Raw genomic sequence first — 26203 nt, forward strand, 5'->3', positions numbered from 1 at the left:
AAGAACAATCGTTACTTCACAGGGTGAATAACTTCCTTTTCCTGCTGTCTCCAATATGTGCTTCTGATGTGACTAACGCTAGCAGCAGCACTTACATGGCATGTGGGACCGAATGACATTCTCACTGAGTGTTGATGCTTTGAACAGTAAGGGAAATGAAGGTTTAATCTGGGTCTGAAAGATCTATGAAGGATTTTCAAAGAGGCTGTTTAACCTCTTACTTTCAACAGATCTGTACAGTTTTTGTTTTATGGCCCAGTTTTTTAATGGAGCTTTTAATTTCTCTCAGATTCATTAAACTCATTGAAAACCGCTTAAAACTGAAAATTACAACAGATTTGTAAAGCTGCAATATTATTTTCACCCATCTGTTAAAATAGTTTAATCCTTTGGCAGGGAGAAGTGGATTTCCCAACGCTAAGCTTCAGTTTGTTTTCTGTTAATCCCTTTCTCTACTCCACTCTCAGTTAAATAGAACAGCGTTCCTTGTCAAGAGAATGAAGGGCCTGACCCTAAACCTGTCTAAGTCAATGGCTAGATTCCCATTGATTTCAATGGATCAGAAACAATGCTGAATAGAACCAGGGTTGCCTGTAAGAGGCTGAATACTTCTGAACGGTTTTTAAGCATTATCTGTCAAATTATGTATTTGAAATATTATGTGGCTCTAGGAAAGCAAACACTCAGGATATGTCTGCACTACAGAGGAAGATCAAAAGTGCCACTGGTTGATCTTCCAGGGTTCGAATTAGCGGTCTAGGATGCTTCATTCTTTAAAGCTTTGCACAACCTGGGTCCTGACTTTTGATTCCTGAACTGGCCTTGCCAGCCCAACAGGGAACTTGTTACAGGAAGAAAAGAGTCTCTTCCCCCCTCAAATATATTTTTAAGATTCTGAGTCTTATTTAAACTTCCTGCTTAAAATCACAGTTGGACTCTAGAGTAGAGAACCTGAGCCTGATCTACTGTTTGAAGTCACTGTTATTTAGATCAGGCCCATGGTGCAAGAAAAGGGCATTAAGGTTGCATGTCCCAGTGCATCTTGAAAAGGCATCTGTGGCACAATGTGGGGGTGCCATTTCATATACAGTTCCCACTAGGGATGTAAAATTTTGATTATTTGGCTAATAGAATAGTCGATGCAATTTGCACTGACTATTCAATTAGTCAATAAGGGCACTTCCATCTTTGAAGTGTAGCAACAGTTCAGAGGTGAAAGCACTGCAGGGAGCACGGGGCCAGCAGGGGACTGCTTGAGTCCCCCGCTGCTCCCGGTGGCATTTCAAAGCGGCAGCGCTGCATGGACCTGGTGTCATTTGGGGACTCTTGAGTCCCCAGCTGACCCCAGAGCTCCATGCAGCATTGTCGCTTTGAAGCACTCCCTCCTCTTTCTGATAGAGGCAGTGGGGGGTGGGGGGAAAAGCGGCTAGTCGACTGCCCTGTCGACTAGTCTTTCACATCCCTAGTTCCCACACTGATAGGTTGGAGTTGCTCTTCAAAGCCTTGGAGTGTTTATCAGTGAAAGTGGAAGATATTGTAATTTTTACAGTTAGCGAGTCTGGGTGTAGCCTTTTGTGTCACCAGCTAGATGCCAGCAGAGCCACTTTCCTCGCAAAGCCTAGTGAGGAGGCAGGATGGATATAGATTTTCACCAGGGCTGGTGATGAGCAAATGTGTCTGTTTCTTTCAGCTGATCCTGCACCATATATTGATGGGATTCGGATCAACAGTCCCCACTATCTGACAAAGATAGCACTGACGTCTCCAGGGTCCCATACGTTTACACTGGTGGTATCCCAGTATGAGAAACAGAACACAATCCACTATACTCTCAGGGTATGTACTATAGATAAACAAAAACAGTACTTTAAACTGTGCTTGAATTCAGTGGGAAAACACAGCAAAGAGAAAATCCTGCCTCCTTCCCTCTGTTGGTAAGTGTGATGAGAAGTAGTGACTGTTGAGTCTGGGAACAGTGTTTTGAAGTTGATTGCCCTGTATTCATAAATATGTATTTTTAGACAAATATAGTTGTTTTTGGAAGGGGTTGGGGAAGATGTGAAGGAAGGGCAGGACACACATTGGAGAAAGGGAAGCTCTTATGTAGGTAAGTGCTTTAGTGTATGACTAGAGAAACGTTGGGAGGTGTGATTCCCAGCTCAGATAGACACACACACACTAGTTAAGCATGAGCAAAGAGCTAACAATAGCAGTGTGGCCAGGAAGGTACATGGGGGAGGGGTCATCCTCTAACTGACAAATCCCATGCTAATGTCACCTTTCCTTTGCCACTACAGAAAATAAGACCACTCATACTCTTCTTCCTACGCCCTTCATGCTATAAAAATGTGACACAGCATTGGATGCATTTCAATCGTGCTTGCCGCAGTGCACCTCTGGTTTACCACAGAAGTACAGTACTGGTGGAAACAGAGAACCCTGCTGCTACAGTTCTGTGCATTTGTTCAGCTCTGTGTTCAAGTCATGAACAATGAGAAATGAGCTGCATTCTCAACAAAGTAATGTATGAGAAGGATGTAGGTCAGAGCAACCAACTGCCCCTTATTTCATTACTCTTAATGTTAATTCTCAATCTCCAAAGGCATTCCAAGGGAAGGGAGGGCAGTGAAGAGTAGAGTGTAGAGCCAAAGCACTGTAGCACCAGTCACCTGGTGACTTTACATTTCATATACACAAATGTTGAAGGGCATGTTACTGTGGGGGGAGGTATGTACTGCTTCCCAGAACTCACTAGGCAGAAAGTGCTTCTGATTTTCATTTAATGTCACCAGTCTTTTGCAGTCCATATATAATCTGGTTGGTGTTCCTCTGCTCTGCAGATGAGCAGCTATTGAGCAGCTAAGCGGAGCTTTAGGGGACATGCACTGTGCAATACTGTGTTAAAAGTATCAGCACTTGTTAAAACCACTGTAGGTGGTCACAACTTGCTTTGGTGAAGAGTAGGACTTGAAAGGAATATGGGTGCCTGTGATTCCAGTTATAGTCTGAGCTTTCCAACTGTTAGTCATGTTCAAAGTATTTTTAACTTGTGCAAGGAAGGGGAATAGGAAATGTTCTCTCTTTGCTTAGAAACTATATTGTATAAATTAGCTGATCTCAGATGTCAGTCGGCATCTTTTACCTATCCAAGACAGCGGGGACTCAATCTCCGTATTTGCTGTGCACATAAAGCCTCTTTTTTCCTTATTGATATTTTGTCAGGGCTTCATACTATTAAATGCTTGGCTGATTTGTGTGACTTCTTCCACAATCTAGGTATATTCAGTATGCAAGTTTACCTTTTCCAAGATCCCTACTCCATACACCATCTCCAAAAGGGTAAGAAATGGGATTTTCTTACATTAATCAGTGCTTGTTGTGAATCTGCTATGAAGGTGTGAATTTTCTGATATTTAGAAAGAAGGCATCTCCCTCTCTCTGGTGTTGGTTTATATAATTTTGTATTTGGTTAATTTCAGATTATTTTGTTTGGTTTCTTCCATGCAAAATGAGCTGCTTGATGAAACACAAAAATAAGCTTTAACTTAGAATGTCTGTATTGTATATCCTCTACAGCAGTTTCTCTCAACTAGTGGTACAAGTACCCATAGGTGTCCTCGAGAGAAGTCTGGGGGAGAGGGGAGGTACACAACAAACTTGGAGAAAACTGAATTTTTGTTCTAAGTTTTACAGCGCTGTATTATTTTTATACTTTTAACACTCAAACATTTTATCGAAAAGGTTGGGAACCACTGCTCTACAGTAGTGTGATTAAAAAAAAATGAAGCTTGCAAGTTATTCTAATCTGTATCCAGAAACTTCTACTCTTTTGGGGTTGTAAAGCTGCAGTAGTTAGCAGTACGTTCCCCAGAGTCATGGCCTCCGCACACTCTGTCCAAGGAAATCCACAGGGTCCCTTGTAAAAGGACATAGCATGGGTTGGGCTGGAAGTGATCTCTGGAGAATAGCTTTTCCATCCCCCTGATAGACATGCCTGGGCAATACTTTAGTTGCATACTTCTCACATTTAGGGGAAGAATGCAAGGGCCCTACATGTATACAAATATCTATCCACAGATAGAAATTGGTATCTGCTGATCCACAGGGCTTTACCCCAAGGAGATGCTGCATCCAAAGTTAATGAGCCAGCAACTCCTCCCATCTCTGAAGCTCTACCATCCCCAGCCAGGTCTCCTGCCTGGGATTGTACAGCCCTGATGGGATGGAGCTAGGGAAGCTGCATCGTCTCATTTCTTGGCATTTGTGCTTGGAAGGTCGAATCCTTGGATATTATTTATGTAAACAACATTTTATATTTGTTTTGGGAAAAGTGTTTTTAAAAGCCCAAACTATTAAGGCAGCACTGCTTTTCTTTAGTGACTATCAATGCATTCAAAAAAAGTGGCCACTCTAATATCATTGTATGCCCACACTTTGAATAGTGTGTGCAGTTCTGGTCATCTCCTCCTACAAAAGCAGTATTAGAATTGGAGAAAGTACAGGGAAGGGCATCAAAAGTGAGTGCAAGTATGGAACAGCTATCTGAAGAGAGATTAAAAAGACTGATACTGTTCATCTGAGAAAAGAGATATGCTAGAGGTCTAAAAATGAGTGGCATGGAGAAAGTGAGATGGGGAGTGTTATTTACCCCTTCACATAACATAAGGAAGAACTACTTTACAAAAGGCACAGTCAACCTGTGGAACTCATTGCCAGGGGATGTTGTGATTGGCAAAAGTAGAACAGGGTTCAAAAAGGAATTAGATAAGTTAGTTCATAGAAGATAGGTCCATTGATAGCTATTAGCCAAGACAGTAATGGACACTGCTCATGCCTTGGGTGTCCCTACACCTCTGACTGTTAACAGCTGGGACAGAAAGCAGGGCTGGATCACTTGTTCTGTTCATTCCCTCTGAAGCATTTGGAATTGGACAGTCAGAAGACAAAATACTAGGCTAGATGGACCATTGGTCTGACCCAATATGGGCCATTTCTATGTTAAGAGCCAGAATGATGGATATCACAGCTTAACCGTGCTTATGGCTGACTTAGAAATTCTGATGGTCCATGCCATGATTACTAGACTCTCCCCTCCCCACCTTTCAGAAGTGGGGCCGCATCATTATTTAATACATTTTATATAGCCAAACAGCAAAATGCCCAGAAATAAATACCCCCTTACTGTCATCAAGCAAAAGATGGATACTGAGTTTTTAACCCAAACAAGAAGAGGTATCAGGGTTTGATCTAAATAGCTTTAATATTTTAGATAAAATATCAAACTTTTTTTCAATGCTGGTGTAAATCAGAAACAACTGTTGAAATCAATGGTGTTTCACAAGTAACTAAATGAAGCGAGATGAGTCCAGGACTTCACTTTATTTCTCTACTAAAAGTAGTGAGAAGGCAAAGCTAAATCTGCCCATACTACATAAGGCACCATATGTTTTGTTTCCCATCAGGTTAATGGGCAGTGGAAAGGTCATAGTGCTGGAGGCTGTGGAAATTTCAGAGATTCCTACAAAAACAACCCCATTTACCAATTTCATTTGGAGAAGACTGGGCCATTACTAATTGAACTAAGAGGACCAAGGTTTGTAAAGAACAAGTGCTACATACTGGTACAGTTAAAGCAGTGGCTTTCAAAGTATGGGTCGTGACCCAGTACAGGCTGGTATAATGCCAGACACTGGGTTGCTTTTCTGTAGGGTGATGCTCAGGCACACTTCCTCCCACTTGTGGACCCCTGGAGTGCACTGCACCTCAGAAGGGACCAGCAACAGGTTCAGCTCTTAGGTGGGGGCTCCACATGCTGCCCTCTCCTTGAGCACTGACTCCACACTTCTGGTTCCCAACCAGTGGGAGCTGGAGAGGATGGTGCCTGGGTATGAAAGAGTACACAGAGCAGCTTATGTGCCTCTTAGGACTCGGACTGGCTACTTCCGGTGTACAATATGGTCTGTGGTGCCAGAACAGGTGAGAAGCCAGCCTTAGACTCCCTGCTGCTCTGCTGTGTTGCTGCAGGTGCTCCCCCTCCTATACCCTAAGCCCATCATTCTTGGCCCACTCCAGAGCTCACACTATAGTCAAAAGACATGCTGGGTTTTGGGTATCAGTTTTCTTCAACTTAGTTATGAGAGTTTGAAAAGCAGAGTTAGAACATGACTGACCAAGTGCAGGGTTTTGTGTTTTATACACTTCACCTGACAGGATGCATTTGAGCTTTAAAAGTCACTTAATTTCCAGCTGAACCACTCCTCATTACTGGCTTTTTCCTCATAGTTCTCATGCAGCTTCCATTCTTTCCTCAGCTGTTAAATATAGATATTTTTATGCTAAGGGTTGCTCCTCTTTCTAGCCTCTAGAGAAAATGTAAGTAAGTGGTAATCCCCTTTCATCTGCTAGCTGGATCTTGCATGGCAGGGAAGAGGGTACCAATATGCCTTCCATTCCTTGCTGTGTCATGGCCTTTCTTGGCTGGCTTGCCACACCTGTGTGTCTGTCACCCTTGTACTAGACTCATCATGCAGGAGGACCTCACTTTATCCCTGAAGTTGTGCTCTCCCTGTATGGGGGAAGGCAGGCTACAGGTCACCTGTTTGTACTGTAAGCCCATGCCAATCCATGCTGTCATCAGTGTTGATGTGCATGCAGCTAAATGGCATGGCTGTGCTACAGGACAGCAGCATATATGGAGGGAGGTATATGCATAGCACTAGTGCACTATTTGTTGTGAAAGCTCCCAGCTATTTCATATATATGCCACAGAACATGTGCCCATCACCTCTCAGATAGGAAGTGATAACTGTGCATAAGCTGTACTGCATACCACTTCCCTAAAGGGGAGGGAGGTAGATGACTTCTGCAGTTAATCTGTAGGAAGAATTTAGGAAGGCAGACTAATGTAGACATGGAGGCTAACCATGCCTACAACCAGTGAGATTCCAGTGACTTCAAAGGTCTGTGCACAAAATCCAATCAAATACTATGCTCATGTAGTCACTCGGTGATGGCTGCAGCAGTGAGTGGCAAGTCTTCTGGCCCCCACTTTCTCTTTCCAGCAGGCACTTATGCATTGCTCCTGTGGTCCCTGAGCAGTATTAGGGGCAGGTTTTGGGGTTTTTTGCAAAGTGGTAAGACATCCCCCTTAGGTGAGGAACTTGAGCATGTAGCTGCAACCCTTTTTTTTCTCCAAAAAATTAGCAACTGTGGAAGCAGTTTCAAATAAGCCAAATTCAGGCTGTTGCCATGTCAACTACAATAAGTTTGGGCTTATCTGTTAATGCTATTGACTACACACATTTTTCTCCCCTCCCCTGCCTTGCTGCCTCTGTATCAGAGGCAGGGGGGAGGTGGGAACTGATATGCCAGTTCCAGCTCTGTAGAGTGGCCTGTCCCCCACCCAGGCAGTGTGTGGGGGGTAGGGGAACCAGCTTCAAAGCTGGCTCCTTTGGAGCTGCCTGCCTCCTCCTTGTGCTGTTGCTTGAGATAGTGAGGCAACTGAGGGTAGGCAAGGGCAGGTAGAAGCCAGTGCATATGAGAAGCCAACTCCCTGCATATATCAGCTGCCCTACACGTACCTACCCCCTGCATTGCTACCTCTTATCAGAGGCAGTGGAGAGGGAGACACTGCATGTGGGGAGCTGGCTTCTGCCTGCGCCTCTTCTCCCTGTGCTGCCTTCTTCCCCCCCCCCTTCCTCTCCTCCTCTTCTGCCCCCCTCCTCCCCAATCAACATGAACTGCAAACAGTTCAAGCCATTGCATTTACACAAAAACCTGATATTCTTGCCTAGGGATGATAATGAAGTTACTTGCCTGGCACTGGTCTGCTGCTGCAGAAATCATTTGGTGCTTTCCTTCCATCGCTCCTGTTTGTTGGGTTTTTCAGGGTGGAGGGCAGAGGGCATGCACTTCCTCTTACACATGGGCTGCATCTAGACTGGCATGATTTTGCGCAAAAGCAACTAATCTTGCCGCCTGTCTACACTGGCCGCGAATATTTGCACAAGAACACTGACTTTGTAATGTACAAAATCAGTGGTTCTTGTGCAAATACTCTGATGCTCCCGCTCAGGGATAAACCCCCTTGCACAAGAGGGCCAGTGTAGACAGCAATGTTAGTTTCTTGTGCAAGAAAGCCTGATGGCTAAAATGGCCATCGGAGCTTTCTTGTGCAAGAGAGTGTCTACACTGGCATGGATGCTTTTGCGCAAAAGCAAATCTTTTGTGCAAAGGCACATGCCAGTATAGACGCCCTCTTGCGCAAATATTTTAACGGAAAAACTTGTTAAAAGTATTTGTGCAAAATCATGCCAGTCTAGACGCAGCCATATAGAGTTAACTTGTCCTCTGCTGCATAGAGGCAATTTGAGACGCATTCAATGAACTCTGGACCCATCTGACTTAATTTGTCCTGTGGGCGCTGCTTCTCAGCACATGCATGGACCTATAAGCTTAAGCCCCTTAGAGCTGTGGACATGTGTAGCCCAACAGGCATCTCTACTATTGTAGTTCTTGGGCTCAAAGCATTTTTGTAGCTAGATACTAAATTTAGTGCCCAGGTTTTTGAATGTAAGTACTTACAAAGTGTAGTTCAGTGGCAAAAATAGTTTTGGGCTAATTGCCAGAAATAACTCTCCAATGTGCCAGAAGCTTGTAGATCTTTCACTTTAGTACAGTGGTCCTCAACGCGCTGCCCGTGGGCGCCATGGTGCCTGCCGGGACATTTATGTGCGCCCACTGAGTGACCAGGGCTGGACCAAGCCATTCTTGCACCCTGGGCACCTGGCGCATGAGTGGCCTCACCCCGGCAGCCCTAAAAGGTTGGGGACCACTGCTTTAGTAGTTAGATTTACCAAATACTGTTTGACATTTAAAACAAGGATAATGAAATCTCTTTACCTGTAGGCAGTACAGTGTGGGGTTTGACCTAGTCACGGTATCTACAGTAGGAGATCCTGGTACATCTGGCTTTCAGAAGAAAAGCAGTGGTGACTACAGGTAATGTTCATTTGATTACACATACACTCTTCTTCTCCCTTAAATACCTTATTAAACTGGTCTTGTTTTATTTAATCAGATGTGGATTTTGCTACATGGAAGTGGAGATCATACCTGCTGGAGTTTACAATATTATTCCTAGCACCTTCCTGCCGCAGCAAGAAGGTCCTTTCTTCTTGGACTTTAATAGCGTTAATCTGCTTAAAATATCACAACTGCAATGAGGTGGCAAAAGTTCAGTTTTTTCCTGAAAACGGGAAAATATCCCCTTCCCAAACCATTGATGTGATATGCATAGAACTGCACTCTACCTGAAAATGTAATAGCCCAGGGCTTGGGCTGTCAATTACTACATCAAGCTCACTGCATTAGCCACTTTCAGAGTTTACTCATGCTTTTTGCTGTGCAGCCATTAAGGCAAGGGCACGCTTCAGAAGTTGACTGAAATGTAAATCTTGAATCTTTTATTCATGTTAATGAATGGCAGGCCTTAGTTTACTACAGTTTGGCACCTTTATTTCCTTGTTTTGAAGTCTGTCCTCCTCCTCTACCACCTTCCCAGCTAGCTTAGTTCTAATAATCCTCACTTAACTTTTACAGTAAATGCTTTGCAGAAGAAAAAAGTGTAATGTTGGTTCAGATCTATCAGCAATAATTAAGTTAAAAGTCTGGGGCTGCTGAGCAAGATGTTCAAAAGCAGTTGTTTCTACTACCCAGGGATTTTTTGGAGTAAGAAAGCCATGGTGTAAGCAGTATGCATTCCTGTATCTGCTTCAGCCAAAAAAAAGGGGGGGGGCGGCGGTATTGCCATGGAGGAAGTAAGATCAAACAAAACCAAACATGCCAGTGAACAAAGTTTAGGGTGACTAATGTGGGGGCAATCTTACTGCTTAGTTTGCTATTGCAAATTAAGAAGCTTAATAGCACAGGGACACTTAATCTTCTCCAGTTGGACAGCAGCTGTGTGGAGAAAATACATTAAGATGTGCCTTTTTATTGCAGTTTTCTGAATAATAATAATAGACTAGGAATTCAGTCGTTATCTAACTCCTTGCTTATCTTGGCAAGGAAATTGTAACTTATTACAGGATAAAAACTGCTTTAAGAGCTGTTCTGTTATGGGAGAGTGAGGAGGTAGCTTAGACCCAATTTCTCTTCAGAAGCAAAGCAGCATGTCTAGTTTTAAACACCCTACATAACTTACATTAAGATAAGATTTCAGCTAAAGCTAAATTAGCCCTTGATACATAGTGTACAAAGGACTATAGCTCCAGCTCCAGTCACTTATTCTATTTACAGGTCAGAACTTGTGTATGGTGTTCCACCTGCTGCACCTTACACAGTTTTAAAGGGATAAAACTAAGGCTTCACAAATCTCCTTTGAAAGTGTAACACAACCTGGCTATTTGTGAAAATGTACTGACCAGGAATTAAGCAAGTTGACTTGCCCAAATCAAGCTGTTACATCATCCTCTTTGGCTGCTACTCTACAGCGAATCAATTTTTCCTTCTGCTCTCTTAACTAGCGTGCTGTATGGTGTTTATATCAGTTATTTGACTTGAAATTGAACAGGGTTCCATGCACTGGATTACAATTTAATATTGCTTAAAGGAAGAATCTTCCATCTCCATGCAGCTATAACTCTCCCTGCTGTAAAGGCAAGATGTGCCTCTTGAATACAAAGGGTACATAATCTTACCATGCTGCAGGCATTTACAGTCTATGTATATCTGGCCTCAAACATTAATGGAAACTACAAAAGTCAGTTTATTTTAAACCTTAAAATATTGCAGTTTTGATTACTATTTAAAAGCACTTTACATCACTTATCTGGGAAATGGAACACCCTAGTACACAAGACATTTTCAGTCATGACACTTCAGACAGGATAGAGGCATATGCTGGTTTTGTGCACGCTAGTCTTAGCTTTATTCTGGCAGGAATGCTTTTTTTTACACTTCACTGAAGGCATGGGTGGGGAGCTTTTCTTTGATGTATGGCCCCTGATTTAAAAAAAAACAAACTCCACACTACCTTATTTGTTCACTTGGGAGCCAGGTCAAAGTTAAAAAAAAATCAGACCTATCTTAGGGACAGCTTGCACTCAACAGCTCCTTGGAAGTGGATCCAAGCCAGCCTGTAGATTCTCCATACTTGATTTAAGGACTATCTTTTTAAAAGAGAGGAAAGCAGATTACCTAACTACTAATAATAAAGCAATCAAACACTGTCACATTTTAATCTTGTCCTAGAGAGATTTCAGGAAAACCCTGTTGCAGAGTCAGGAAGAAACAAAACTGCCCAACTAAATCTCCACCAATGACAATTCTGATTAAAAATATTTGTAGGTGTTGAGAATCTTTTGGGTGTTCTATTCAACTTTTATATAAGAGGTGGGAGACTAACAAAAGGATAGACAGCTGTCTAAAAAGTTGAACATAAGAATGACCATACTGGGTCAGACCAAAGGTCTTCTGCAAGTGGCCAATGCTAGAAAGATCCGCATAACAATCTGCACTTAGTAGTAGCAACTAGTTTCAATCACCAGCTAGTTAAGGGGTAGTGTATATAAGGAATATGTCACCAGATGTGAACCAATTGCCCTAGAATTCCATTTCTTTAAAAAGACATTGTGTATTGAGCCTGTAAAAGAATAACTCTTCACTGAATTGCCTACAGTGGGAGAGAGGATTCTTACAGTGAGCACAGTCTTCAGGATCCTTCAAAAGGATTTTTGCCATGCCCTGCATTTCCCCCCTACAACTTATGCACTGTAGACTCTACAGTGTGTTGGTGAACCCTACCTTAGAGCTGCTGAGGATATCATGCTTTACCTTGTTAGGGCCCAGACTTGGGCTGTCTAAGAGTCATTAGGTTAATCATCCTTCTTGTTTACTCCATCAGCATTCTGAAATGTGATTTAATCCATATAGCTGCCTTTTAGAGAGAGCAGTAGCAGCATCCACGTGGTCCTAAAATGTAGTAAAGCTGAGATGCTCTTTTGGGTGTTACTTCCGACACATGTCGGCTGTGTCTAGACTAGCATGATTTTCTGCAAATGCTTTTAACAGAAGTTTTTCCGTTAAAAGCATTTGCGGAAAAGAGCGTCTAGACTGGCACGGATGCTTTTGTGCAAAAAGTGCTTTTGCGCAAAAGCATCCGTACCAATCTAGATGCAGTTTTACGCAAGAAAGCTCCCGTAGCCTTTTCACCATCGGGGCTTTTTTGCGCAAAACAGTTTTTACTTGTCTACACTGGCCCTCTTGCACAAAAGCATTTGCGCAAGAGGGCTTTTTCCCAAGCGGGAGCATCAGTGTATTTGCGCAAGAACACTGACAATCATACAGTAGATCAGTGTTCTTGTGCAAATTCAAGCGGCCAGTGTAGAGAGCTGGCAAGTTTTTGCACAAAATCTTGCCAGCCTAGACACAGCCAGAATGTTAACTTCAAACATTGTTAATGTAAAGTCTGACAAGATTGTATTTGCATATTTTGTACAGCAGAAATACCAGAGGCTTGTGCACCTGCAGGTGAATATGCCATGTACAAAAGTCTGAGAAACATGTTAGAACAGCCTGACAAAATTTAAGATTAAAACTGAGTACCAATTTTCAGTGCATATTATGAAAAGCATGATAGTAGCTGATGAGCCATACATTCTCTACTTTTTGGTAAAGCTCTGTTTACACTGCATCTCACTTTAAGGTTGCTAACTTGTTACCACATATGCTTTTTATGTCAAAGGCTTATTTTTATACTTCCACCACCACACTGCCAGCTAGTGCAGTATTAAATCCAAGGATGTTTTGAGCCAATGTAGAGAAAGGTAACCGGCAAGACCTTGCTCCTTTGGTATTCTATGGTAATGTTCTAGTCATATCCATTTGTCATTATGTATTTGGTACACAAGTGGCATTTACAAAAAGTGAAATAAAATGAGAGCTATTATGAAAGGGCATTTTCATTTCTACTACAATGTCTGTGTTTGCCAAAGCCAGTCTGAACATGATAAAACAAGCTATGCACACACACTTCAATTGGAAACTTAGCTGCCAAATGGTGAGGTAGCTGGAAGCTGAGGCCCTTCCACATATTTACTCTGTTTGCCTTCTGCTGTACGTTTGCAGTGCACCAGCTGCTAGGTTCTTGGTCCACGTGACACCCCAACATACTTTCTGCTAATGCTGTCTCACCCTACTGGAAACTGCCTGGAGGGGTCATAAAGGTAATACACTGAGTAATAAGCAAACATTTCCTAGAGTGCAGGTGCTTTGGATTGTTAAATAACTTACCTTTTAATAGTAGGGCGGATTGGATGCAAAGGGAAATAAGGGCATGCATTTGGGAGCTGGCATGCTTGCAAAAAGTAGATACAAGTTGACCCAACATCCATGGTCTGGCATCATTTTAGTTAACCGGATGTTAATCTATCATGGGTGTGGCCAAGTTTCCAGCAGTCCCTTATAAAGCTTGTTTGCAGCCACCAGTCCTGGCTCAGTGTTCTGTGCTGTTGTTCAGCTCTCATTTACCCTTAAAAGTCTAAGAGCCCAGTAAGCAGTGGAAATGTTTGACTTCCCGTGGTTTGGCAAATTCTCTGCTTTGGCACTGAACACGTCGGTGTAGAGAGGTTCAACGTGTACTCCGCACTTAAGTGCTTGGTTGGTCTACCTAACTTGAGGCAGAATGGACAAATGGCTTAGCTACGGTTAGGTGAAAACATGAAAGTTATGCAGTTTTAGTAAACACTTTTATTTTACTTCAATTACAGTCTAATCATATTTCCTAAAGTATTTGTTACTTCATAAACTGGAGACAAACACTTCAGTATTTGTCAAGCTGGAAGATGCTAGTAATCTAAAGGGGTTAAAACTTTGTTCAAATAAATTAATAATTAAAACTGTTCAAATAATCAGAAGCTGTTACACACAATGAAGCACAATTAATTATTTGAATGGGCTCCCTTCCCCATGACTTTGCCTTTTTTGTTACAGCTTTTAATAGTGAAATGAAACCGAGTTAGACAATGTAGAACACTTTTCTTTGATGCATAAATGTTTCCCTCCCCCCCCCCCCGCAAAAAACACTATCGAAATGTGGCTCATCTTCAGTCATACGAAATTCATAATACCAAATGAGCCAGGAATGTAAATCTAGTTACAAAGCTGTAATAAGACAATACCTGTCCACATACTGCCGAGTATTCTTAGTTGCTGTAAGTCCTGTTTGAAAATTTACTATACCAGATTTGGGCATTCTCCAATACATTAAGTCTGATTAAGTCTTACACTTCACTAACAGCTAGTGCATTTGGCATTAGAATTACAAGATAGGATGATTTCATTGAGTAAATGTAGACCATGTGCACACTTGTAAAAAAGAAGTTTAAATTTCTGACTATGGTTTACTCCAGAACTACATTTTTAGTATAGCTACTGAAATATTTAGTTCAGATACACTGATACTGTACAAGACAATGTGGAAAACCAACATGTTTACTGTAGCGTAAAGAATTTTACATTTACTTTGAGACTACACACACACACGCAAGCCAAGGGGCAGGGACAAAATACACCAGTACTGCAAAACATGGAATAGAAAATACTTTGGATGATAAATTTCCATCTAATAACAAAAAAAGAAAACAAACAGAATACTTTAGATATAATAGGGTACTTTTAGAAATGTTCAGCCACCAAAACTGAGAAATCCTAGGATTTTTGCTACCACTTATTAGAATAACTACTAGACACCACTACTGCCTAAGAGTTGCTGCCAAAACATGCCCCCCATTCCCTTTCTATTTTTAGTGAACAGTTTCTCTAGGGGATACTAAAATTGCAAGTCTCAAGAAATTATAAAACCTTACTTGTTACAACACATCAATCCACATTAGCAGCAACTTTTCTTCATGCGTCTCCTTAAGAACAAGCCTTTAATATTCGGTAGGTCAAGGGCTACAACTACTTTCTGGCACACTAATTCATTCTGTTTTACAGTAACATTTTTGAAAGTGCTGAAAAATGAAACTAAATTCTTAGAAATTAGTTAGATCTCATTTTGGTCACTGGATTCACCCTGCAAAAGTTACAACCCCCCCTTGAAAAGTAAGGGGGCCCGCAGGAACACACAACTATTGAAGAATAATACCATATTTCTGCCACCTTCTGAGGCCAGTACTTCAGGTCATGACTAGCTTCCCCATGAGCACGGGAGGCCGAGCGAAGACTTCTAAACCTACACATGCAACAGCTTCCTTGTATACAAAATACTTCTACTGTTTCTGAATAGTACACACACAGGTGTTCAGAGAATATGCCAATTACACTTCAGAGAGCCACTCTAAAGTGTGTCTCATTCTACAAAACAAGCCAAACTGCTCAGGCCAAGGGTTTGGCTTGGATTTCAGACCCCCCCCCCCGCTGGCATGTGTTTATACAGGAACAACACTAGTTATTGCTTCAGCCAGGCTGCTACAAAGCAGTTTACAAATGCTGTGAAATACAGTGAGCACAGCTTACACTTTGACAACTTGTCTGTCCTACAAAGATTTTACTGAAAAAATACTTCAGCCCTCAACATCAATTAGACGTCTTTAGTGCAGTTTTAAATTTGTAGAGTAAACGCTTAAGATTTGGCATATATTAAATAGTTATTGGCACAATGTTCTTCAGACATTTTGAAGTTCATGTATAAATATTTATGCTTCACTTAACCAGAACAGAGCAGCAGGAGGACTCAGCCAATTTGCACAGCTTTTCTGTCTGCAATGATCCCCTCTTTGACTTTCATGCACCGGAGCGAAAGCTGCTTCATTCGGTTATCCAAAGCCAGACCCTCGGCGGAGTTGCCACTGCTGCTCCTATTCTTGTTTGCTTTGTTGCTCATCTTGTTCTCAGCCCCTTCTGCCCTATCCCCTAAAAAGGGAATTAAAATATTAAGCCTGAAGTCATAGAATGCTATTTGAGGTCAAGTGGGCACTCATACCACTTCCCTCTCAAGTGTTTAACCACCTAAGACAAGGAGTAACACTAAAATAAGGGAGGGTGGCCTTCCAAGATGAGCTTTGTCTTGTCCACTGCATCACTAAATGCAAAGAGTTACTTCAGCAGGAGTGTTATTAATCCTCTAAGCTAGTTTTCTCAGCAACAACTTACAGAACCACCGCCTGAAAAATTTATCCTTTGGCACCCAGTTTGAGCAGAACTGGACATCAGGATTTTCCCCAAGCAGAACATCTCCCCTCCCTCCACCACCACCTCAAAAGAAACTCTGCTTATCCTTCAAATAAAGTAATACCAGTATCCAAATACAGGAAGGCAGCAACTGACGTAACATCACTGCTGTATAGGGCATGGGGTTAGGCAGGAGTGAAACTGGGCAACCTCTCATTTTAGGGAATAAGTATTTTAAAGGGCAGGAATACCGTGGGATGAAGGCGGCTCTGGCACAGCCCTCCCCCCCCCACAGCTGCCCGAGAGCAAATGTACATGAACCCCGTCAGCACAGCATCCCTAGAAGAGCTATGCTGGTGGTGGTTCTGCTCCTTTACAAACCTGCATGATGAATTACCTCTTTCAACTTCACATTCAGGAGAGGATGCCCCACTGCATTCACTTCGAGGACCTAGTACAGGAAACATCATCCCAAATTCAGAGAGCGAGACAGGACTGGACAGATCCAGGCTGCCAGGTCGTGTTGCTGTAGGAAACGGAGTGGGCATCTCATAGGGACTTGTAGGACCAGAACTGAAACTGGACACTGACTGGGTCTCAGAATCTTCTTCAGACACAAGGCTGCTGCAGTTGTCATCCTCAAACACTTCAGAAGCCACTGTAACGTTTAAGAATTCTGATTAACATACCCATTTCCACCAAGCAACTTTTACACGCAACGTCAACTGCTGTGGTTGCCATCAGCAGCATGTGCGTTGCTATCTTAAGAAATGCATTCACATGTAGCGTTTTAACTACTTCATTGCATTCTAACATTGCATCTCATTAGCAGGCCTTGGAAGAGGAGAAGAGATTCCTGTTTCTTGAGAAGCTTTTGGCAGAAACAGGCTAAGGTGGTGTACCATCCAATACTGTATCACCACCAACAACCATTGTTTTAAAATAGGCTTGTTTCTGTCTGTGCTATCCACATGGTAGTCGGTTGTAAGACATAGGAAGCAGTTTGGGATGGTGACACTCTGCAGTAAGTGTGCTTTACTCACAGTAGGATGCCTTACGGGGATGGTCAATATTTATCTGTAGTAACACAACCATTTCCAGAGCGTGGGGTGGAATAAGCCACAGACTCCATACTGAGAATACGTTATGCAATGGTGGGGAAATTAATTGGTAAGAGATATTCCATTATGCACATTCTAAGTCTAGTAGATATTGTTAAAGCTAAAGTTTCCAGTCTTTGGTCACTGCAGGTTTGGGGCCTACATTGCCAAAAGCTTATGCACACAAGTAGTCCCATTGCACTTAAAAGGGTAACTCACATACATAAGCTTTTGCAGGACTAATGCCTTTGACAGAACCACATTCAACAGTGAAGTGATGACGATAGACGTTATCTTCTGTTACAATTCCTTAAATTTCTTTCTATTGAAAGCAAGGCACACTCAAGAGTCCAGTTAAAAAAAAAAAAATAGAACACAGCAAGAGTGTTAAAAAGTAAAACATTCAAAGAAAAAACCTCAAGGTTGCATGTCTCAAACCTCGGGCTCCTACTTGTTAATTTATGAACATAAAAACACTTATCAACTTTTTTGTTTCAAGGATCTTCAGCCTCCATGTACTATGTGCAACAGAACTGACCTAAGAATGTGTCAGCAGATAAAAAGATGGACATGCACAGCAGCTAGATCCTGATCTCTCTTATTCTGGAATTTTTTAAAATACCAAATCCAAGATTACACAGCAAAGTTCCAGCTCCTCCAGACATAAAACTGGTATGTAGCTGGTCCTTCCAACATTTTATCAATACACATGGGACAGACCCTGATCATTTTGTATAAGAAGAGCAACAGTGGGTTACACAGAGTAGTTCCTATTTGCAGAAGTTATCTACTTTTAAGTAGCACTGTAATCTGCGAGTCTAGGACAAATATGGCTAAAGAAAATTTCGGTTTATATTTAGTCTCAAAGACCGGCTTATACCATGTAAGAAAATTAATATCTGCTGGTGCCAACAAACAAACAAACAAAAAAATCAGTGTAGGATGCTTACAAGTTTCACTGAAGCCCTGCAAAAAGAACTTTGTTCAGTATTCAAACAAACAAACAGTTCTGGGTAGAAAGGCATTACCCATTCTAATAAGCAATAAATTAAACTTTCACACCTACTTTTTCATTCACAGATTGGCAAAGAGTAACAAACCTTCCTGCCTTTTGAACTCCCAACTGATTTCTGAACTCCTCATTGAACTGAACTAGTTGAATAAACAGAAATGAAGAAAATACTCTGCAACTGCAGACCAAACTAACCGTACTCCTGTCAAAAGCTGATTTAGAACTTCAACAAACTCTAGTCCCACGTACTTAGCCAGTCGCTTCCACTAGTCCAGTTGTTTGCCTTTTAAAACTTGGCAGCAAGCTACTGTGTTATTTTTTTATATTTAGTTAAAATAATTTAAACACATTAGTATAGGTTTTAATACAGGTTGTTAGGGTTTTTTTTTTTTTAAGTATTTTACATTTGAAACAATTTTTAAAAAGTCAGACTTCTAAATTTTTTAATAATCAATATGTATTCACCCTGCTATAGCAGTAAGATTGATGTGAGATCAGAACCAGACCTAGTATGCGTATCAACACAGAGTAAGTTGTGGAGTAGTTGTCCTAGCGTGTATGAGCTCGGGAAGTGCAGGCAAGGGAAGCTCAACAAATTGAACACTGCGTGCACATTACTGGCTGCTTCAGCTCCCTTGCCACCAGGAGTGTGCATTCTGGGGATAAGACACAAGCATCAACTAAGGAAAAAAAAATACTGAAGAAAGCAAAATCTAATCGTGTCCAAGGTGGTGGGTGAGATGGCATGTATCAGCTTGTATTGTATTTCTATACGGGGAAGACAGTAACTAAAGAAAAAGGCCAGTAATGTTTTTGGGGAACCTGCCTGAAAATTCCAAGAAGCCAAAGAGTCCCAGTGGCTGGCTTATTAGCACTCCTGAGCGCAGTGCACTAGGCTGCAGAGAGGAGTGGGTTCTGTTGTTATGAACGACTCCTATGATCATCAGCACTTTGCAGGGTTCTTTCCTGCAGACGAGCCAAGACTGAGAAGGAAGCTGTGGGATTAGATTCACAGAAAAGATTGTTTTTGGAAACAAAAATGTAACTGCTGGTGACAGAAAAGGAATCCTCTGGGTCTCAAGCTATTTTAGTCTCTCCTCTTTAGCAATTCCCTCTTCCTAGTTGAAGGGGGCTTGATTCAGAATCCCAGATCCAAGGCTCCTCAGAACTTGAGGAATATTCCAATCTTGGCAGCTCACAATCATCTCTGCTCTCTATTAGACAGTGACTATTTGGACCTGTGGCACAATTGTACTGCTGTCTGTCCATCTCTCAAGGAAGATGGATCTCCAGTTGTGACAGGCAGCACAATGAGCTAATATTTGCCTTTTCCTTTGTTGCCTTTATTCAAAATACTAAGCATGGCTGCGATATTTACATGACAGCATGTCGACCAATTTCTCAACCATGCAAAGCAGCTTGTATGTAAGCAGGGCCTAAAAAGACAAGAACCGTACCACCTTACTATATCAATGCACCAATATCGTCATAGCTGTACAACGATCCCCAGTATGGATGCAGCTATACCAACATACTGGCATAACGGCAACAATAGTAGGGGCTATACTGGTATATTTCAGCGCAAATAAATCATGGCACCAACAGAAATAGTTATACTGGTACACAAAACTGTGTGTAGACCAGGCCTTAAGAGTTGTTGCATAAATGATGTCAGTTGCGTGCATTTATTTACAAGCTTTGATGTGTATTGATTCTGTTTCTTGCCTGCAACACTGTGATGCCAGAAGCAATTATTTTTCCCCTGAGAACAGGATTCTCAAGTGCATGGTTTACTGTGGGGTTAACTGAAGGTGCAACGGAGGTAAATGAAGTTGTAAAGTATCTCTCAGATCACAATATGTAAATTACAAACAAGGTCCTTCATTTCAACTCCCCACCACCGCGTACACTTGCTCATGGAAATTTCTGAACACACAACTTTATACTTACTGGAGATGGTGTCTGACTCTAGTTTACATGTTGAAAGATCTTCCACTGAAGTGTTACTGCCTTCCGCACCTACGCCACAGCCCCGGGGCCCCATAGCAGCGGACCGTCTTTTCTCGTGGATCTCATCTGAGATCATCTCAAGGTTTTTCAAGGCCGTTTTGTACTCTCCCTTTGCTAGGGCCAGCTTTGCCTGCAGGTCATCCACAGTCTTCTTAAATTGCTAATGGGGAAGGCAGATGGGGTTTCTTTAGAAGATTGCGGATTTCAAACAAACATTCTCATTACGTAAGGAGGGGAAAGAGGGGCTTCATTTCCACAACTAAACAGGCAATGTTGCCTACTTGATAAGAGCACTGTACTGAGACACTGGTAACTTCTACTCCTGGCTCTGTCACGGGCCTACTGGGTGACCTCGGACAATTCATGTCGCTACTCTATGCCTCAGTTTCTCATCTGTAAAATGGACACAATTGGGATCCTTTGTAAAGTGCTTTGGGCTCTACCCATGAAAAGTGGTATATCAGAGTGAAGTACTGTGTGAGTGCAGGGGTTGGCAAGCTTTCACAGAAAAAGCCTTTTTGGGGGGGGGGGGGCAAATATACGGATAGCCACATCACATGCAAAACTACTGTTCAAATAGGCAGGTATGCAGCTGATGACAACCTAATTCTGACTTAAATAAATGAAACTGTTGATGGCATAAGCTATGTCTATTTACATTTTTCCCCCTTGGTTACTCTAACAATACAGTAGGACTGTACATTCTGTTGTCACCAAAACAGAACATAATGACCATTCCCTGTCATATTTCATGTTAAATTATATTTAAAATTGCTTTGGTGAAGGAGGCAGCTCCAGGCTGGGTCAAGAGATTGGCGTGCAGAAGGGGTTAAGGGGTGTGGGCTCTGGGAAGGCCTTGGGTACGGAGGGGAGGGGGAAGGAGTGTCCTAACAAGTAGTTGGGGTGCACATGGTGCAGGCTCTGGCAGCTCCCAGCTAGCGGTGCCAGCAGAGCTCAGCCTGCATGCCCTGGCCTCACACCACTGGAAGCAGCTGGCTGCTAGCATGCCTCTGCACACCTCTTGGGGGGCAGCAGGTCTCCATACACTGTCCAAGCCCGCAAACACTGCCCCTAAAATACCATCCACCAGGAGGGGAGGGGCAGCATGCAGAGCCACATCCTTCCTCCCACCAGGAGTAGTCAGAGACATGCCAGCACCCAGCCACACAGGTTTTAGTTGAAAAGAACCCTGATTACACATCCCACCAGTGAAAGTGAGAGGAGATAAGAGGCAGGAGGGAAAACCATTAGGATGTTCCGGTTTGACTGCACTGGAAAGGATTCTGCGTGTGTCACTTAGCCAGGAATGGCGCATAAGGCTCTAGTAGCTCAAGGCAGGGTGCTTTCAGTTAAGATGAGGAGCTAATGAAAGTGCTTAATAATAGGCCATGTTTATTCTGACCATTTATTGAAGGGAATGGACACAAACAGAAAAATACTTGGTATAGTTCTGGAGGTTCTGATCATCTAGAGTGGGCCCTCGAGCCATTTGGGACATTACTGCCACACACTGGAAAGAGCCTGAGCAGACCCTCAGCATTTACCTCACCAGCTAGAGAGATGCTAACAGTCCTTCCCTCTCCCCCTACAGGGAAAGGGAATAGGAACGGCTGAATTGCTTGTTTGGCAATAAAGAGATGCAGCAAGTTTTTCAGACAAAGAAAATTAACATCACATCCCGATTACCAGAACTGCACACTGATTTCAAGATCCAGATTGCAGCAAGCTTCAAAGCCTTGTATATTATAATATGTAGCTTTAATTGCCCCTTCCCGCCCCGCACACACCCCTCACTCCACAGCTAGGAGAGAAGATTGGTATGAGGAGTACCACAAAGAGAAAATATGAAATACAGCTTTGACAGGATGGGTTATGACAGTTTCCATTTATTAATTCCTCTTTGTACTGTGTTGAACAGAAGACTCGACATGCCTAAGGGAAGCCTACTGTACTGCATTTTCCACAGCTGCCCTGTGGCATATCAACATCTGGGTAAAAATTACAAGCTGTCACTTGACTTTTCAGGGGGTCCTGCTCACAGGCTAGAGGGCTCTGTAGAGAAGCGTGTGATCGTCTGCAGACGGAGAGAGTGTGTTGTGCCTATGTTTTAGGGAGCCACTGGCTCGTCCAAGAGCCAAACTGGAGAATGACTTGATCATTCCAAATGCTCAGAATGAAAGTCAAGTTACGTTTGTAGCAACCTTCCTCCAAGAGCATTTCTGATTTTCTCTCACTTCTCCATGTGCCTGCTGTGAATACAATATGCCTTGCCTGAGAAAGGTACTTGACACTGTGCTGAAGGACTATCAAGAGAGCCATCTGGGGCCACCAAATTTGCAGTCAACCACTGGCCCCGTTCCATGGAACAACGGTCTCTGCACAGGGGCTTGCAAGGTAGGACAGTGGCGACTGAGGAGGGCGCAGTGTCGCCATTTGAGCGCACAGCACAGGGACAGAGGTGTTGCTCAGCTAAGGATGTTAAACAGAGTAATTTACTAGTCGATGTACACGTCAAAGGAGGAATACGGAACTCCACATGCAGCCTGGGGCCACCGGGAAGTCCCGCTGACTCCTGTCTGCACACGGGTGCCAGCTTAGAATTGTACAAGAGTCCCCAAGCAGGGGCTCTTGTGCATTTCGAAGCGAAAGCGTCCTCTTGGAGCCTGGAGTCAGCAGGGGACTCAAACTCCCCCACTGTCCCCGGGCTACATGCCGCACTGCCGCTTTGAAATGCTATGCACAGGTCTGGTCAGGGCTCCCTGAAGCATTTGAGGTACCCGGGATCAGCTGGGTGCTCCTCAGCTGACCCTGGGCTCCACGCAAACACTGCGGCGGCATTTCAAAGGGGGCAGCACCGCACAGCTGATCCCGGGCTCAGCTATGCGGCGCTGCCCCTTTGAAACGCCACCGCAGTGTTTCAAAGCGTCAGTGCTGCACGGAACGCGGATACGGGCTCTATGCAGCGCTGCCGCTTTGAAGTATCCCTTCTATCTGACAGAGGCAGCAAGGGGGGAGGGAACTGACCAGTCGACTCGACTATCCAATAAGCATTTGTTTATCGACAGTCGACTAGTCATTCACATCCTTCTGCTGAGCAGGAGTTTGCTCTGTGCAAGGAGGGGCCAACCATTGCTACACACAAGGATGGTGTGCCTGAGAGGGAAGACCGGAGGAAGACCTGAACTGCTAACAAACTACCGGCTTACAGGAAGGGTGAGCTCAGACTAGGGGAGGAAGTGCGCTCAAGTACTTCAAAAGTAAAGTCTCTGTGGTTAAAAATATCCCTTTGCTGAGTCTATGTCCCTGGCTTGCCTCACACCTTGTCCCAAAAGAGGTTAAATTAGGGTGCAGAGGGCTCACTGCCTAGACAGAGTTCTGGGTGAGCTTGTGTAAGTGACAAGGGGAGAAAGGGTGACACCCTTGAGAGCTCAGGGGCTTATTTCAGAACTTAGAGGAGCTGGATGGCTGTTTATATCCCAAGGAAGGGCCCCAGAGGAGGCCTGAGTCTGCACCTCAAAGGTACCACAGCTAAAACACAAAGACAAGACTCTACCAGACTCAGTTGGTTTAAGAAGCATGTAGGATCCAGTGATTCATTTACCGATTGCTGCCTGCATAGCTGATAGCTGCGCCAGATAGAAGCGCTGCTAATATAGCTGTTCTCTTCTACTCAGCAATCCCTCCACCATTAGGGGGGAGGGATAGCTGAGTGGTTTGAGCATTGGCCTGCCAAGCCTACGGTTGTGAGTTCAATCCTTGTGGAGGCCATTTAGGGATCTGGGGCACAAATTCATCAGGAGTGGTACTTGGTCCTGCTGTGTAGGCAGGGGACTGGACTTGATGACCTTTCAAGGTCCCTTCCAGTTCTAGGAGATAGGCAATCTCCATTAATCCTCCATGCATGTACATGACACACCTCTGGCCTCATTACTATCACCAGCAGAAATGAACTGCTGCTCTATCTACAGATCACGGCTTTCAGAACACTTCCTGCAGAACAGGGAGAGATGAGTGAATACTGCCTACCCTTTTCTGTGAATATTCTGCTCTTTCCAACCAATTCACTGGGTATGTGTTTGCACCTGCCGTAGCTCATTCTCCTAGCACACATTTTAAGCTCCTATCTTGAGCACAGTCAGCTTCCTGATTTGGCTTTCTGCAATATTTCTACTGGAAACTTGATTGTAAGAACTGTCATCCAATCACAGAGAAGAAACAATATTGTGCAACTTTAAACACTTACAGACACCTTGAACTGTAAGCCAGACAGTAAATGAAATTCACACACTTCAGATTCTGCAGAAAGAGGCAAAACTGGTCAAGCTATTTGCTCCAGTCTAGCAATAAGCAGCAGGGCTCTAACAGGGTTTTGGGGCCCTCCTTCACAAGTGGAAACCATCTTTTTGGGCCTTTTCTTTTTAAAAACAGGCTTCCTCAACGTAATGGGTTGGGAATGGAATGCACTTCATACAGAAAGGCAGTGTGATGATAGCAGCACACTGCATGGTATTTTAACATTTTTACTGCAAGCAGTCATTACTACATCTGCATTAGATACATACCTCTAGCTGTACATAGTATTTTGCCTTTAGTTCAAAATAAGGCCTGTGGAAAAACAAAGAATAATGTGTTACAATGGGCAGGTTAACACCAGGCGATTGGAGTAGGAGAGAGGTTCTGACCTCAAGCATTAAAGCAGTTATGTCTATGTCAGCAATTTAATCCTCTAGGGTTGCCTGTTTGCACACTGAATTTTTTTTTTTAACAAGACCCTAGTTCTAAAACTTGTACTCTTGAACAATACAGATTGTCTTAATACATTATAATAATTGACTTGAGCTAACAATACAAGTCTTTTAGACTTCGGTTCTGCCAAGCACATAAGAATCTGCCCAACTTTGGACATGCGTAGTCCCGTGGTAACAGTGTACTTTCAAGGTAAAACATGCCTACAAACCTTGCAAAATCAGTGTCTTACGTCTCTGAAAAGTGTGCAGCTTTTCCCTCCTTCTCCCCCCCCCCCACACACACACACACACTTCCCCCCCCACCACCACCACCACAGTGGCAGGGAATTTATAAGTAAAATGCCTGTGAATGTTAGACAGCAGGAAAGATTCAGAACAGCTGCACATTTTTCTCTCCAGTTGCACGACATTCCAAGGTTTAATCCTTGCTCAGTGCCAAAACAGAAAGAAGCTACACTCAAGTCATTTCCTGCTTTATTTATAGCTTCATCAGATCTCAAATATACAAAAGGCAGTTTAGAGGCAAGTTCTAGTCCAAAGCTTTAAAGAGAGTCTGAATCTGATGCTACACAGGCCAGAACTTCCAAGCACACATTTCAGAAGATATCCCTATCAGGGACAGGCAAGAATAGTCAGACAAGTCTTTACACGCAATCAAGACTTCAACCACTACCTAATATTTCCATCTTGCAAGTTGAGCTAGCAACTACTACTGAATAGCACCTCACTCTGCAAACAGTCGCATCAAAGTTTGAGGAGCAATGCGTTACTGACTGTAAGGGTGCCAGAATCTGGCTTTCAAATACCAGACACATAGATGTGGTTAACCCTGGTTCATAACTCAAGTTCATCTAAAAACCTAAGCTGTACACAACAGTCAAATTCTAGATTTGTCACAGATTCTTTGTTTAGATGCATCACACGCTCGTTGGGTCCCCCGCAGCCCTCTGTGTACTATTGCTATTTGTGAATTCAAGCACCCTCACTCCATTATTGTAATGTGTTTACTGTATGACCAAAACCATCTAGGCCTGCACTATGACTCTACACCCTCAGGTCATTACTCCACTGGTGGGCCCACTGAAGACTAGTCACTAATAACTGCCTGCCACTGAAAGCAGCGATTGACAATCTGGGTTCAACCATTAAGAATTCATTAT

The 26203-nt window shown here is 43.1% G+C and overlaps 2 protein-coding genes across 11 annotated transcripts in view; one reads left to right on the forward strand and one right to left on the reverse strand.

The window, feature by feature from the left end:
* The window catches only part of CAPN7 (calpain 7), a 51511-nt gene extending 37438 nt beyond the window's left edge, over positions 1–14073 (forward strand). For 8 of the 10 annotated variants that reach the window (XM_075921937.2, XM_075921936.2, XM_075921939.2 and 5 more), the window contains 5 exons: positions 1691–1836; positions 3277–3339; positions 5463–5593; positions 8908–9000; positions 9080–9685. In XM_075921937.2, the coding sequence (XP_075778052.1) occupies positions 1691–1836; positions 3277–3339; positions 5463–5593; positions 8908–9000; positions 9080–9224 (578 nt within the window). In that variant the 3' untranslated portion in view covers positions 9225–9685. Of the gene's footprint in view, positions 1–1690; positions 1837–3276; positions 3340–5462; positions 5594–8907; positions 9001–9079; positions 9686–13128 lie in introns of those variants that run through there. The other 2 variants (XM_089776605.1, XM_075921940.2) reach the window with 2 other exon arrangements.
* Positions 13727–26203, reverse strand: part of SH3BP5 (SH3 domain binding protein 5) — a 63120-nt gene continuing 50643 nt past the window's right edge. The window contains exons 6-9 of the mRNA XM_075921941.2: positions 24858–24900; positions 20236–20455; positions 16571–16831; positions 13727–15915 (exon numbers count right to left, since the gene is read on the reverse strand). Coding sequence (XP_075778056.2) covers positions 15737–15915; positions 16571–16831; positions 20236–20455; positions 24858–24900 — 703 coding nt within the window. The 3' untranslated portion in view covers positions 13727–15736. The remainder of the gene's footprint in view (positions 15916–16570; positions 16832–20235; positions 20456–24857; positions 24901–26203) is intronic.

The sequence above is a fragment of the Pelodiscus sinensis genome, chromosome 2 (assembly GCF_052426305.1).
Source record: "Pelodiscus sinensis isolate ZL-2025 chromosome 2, ASM5242630v1, whole genome shotgun sequence".
Lineage (NCBI taxonomy): Eukaryota > Metazoa > Chordata > Testudines > Trionychidae > Pelodiscus > Pelodiscus sinensis.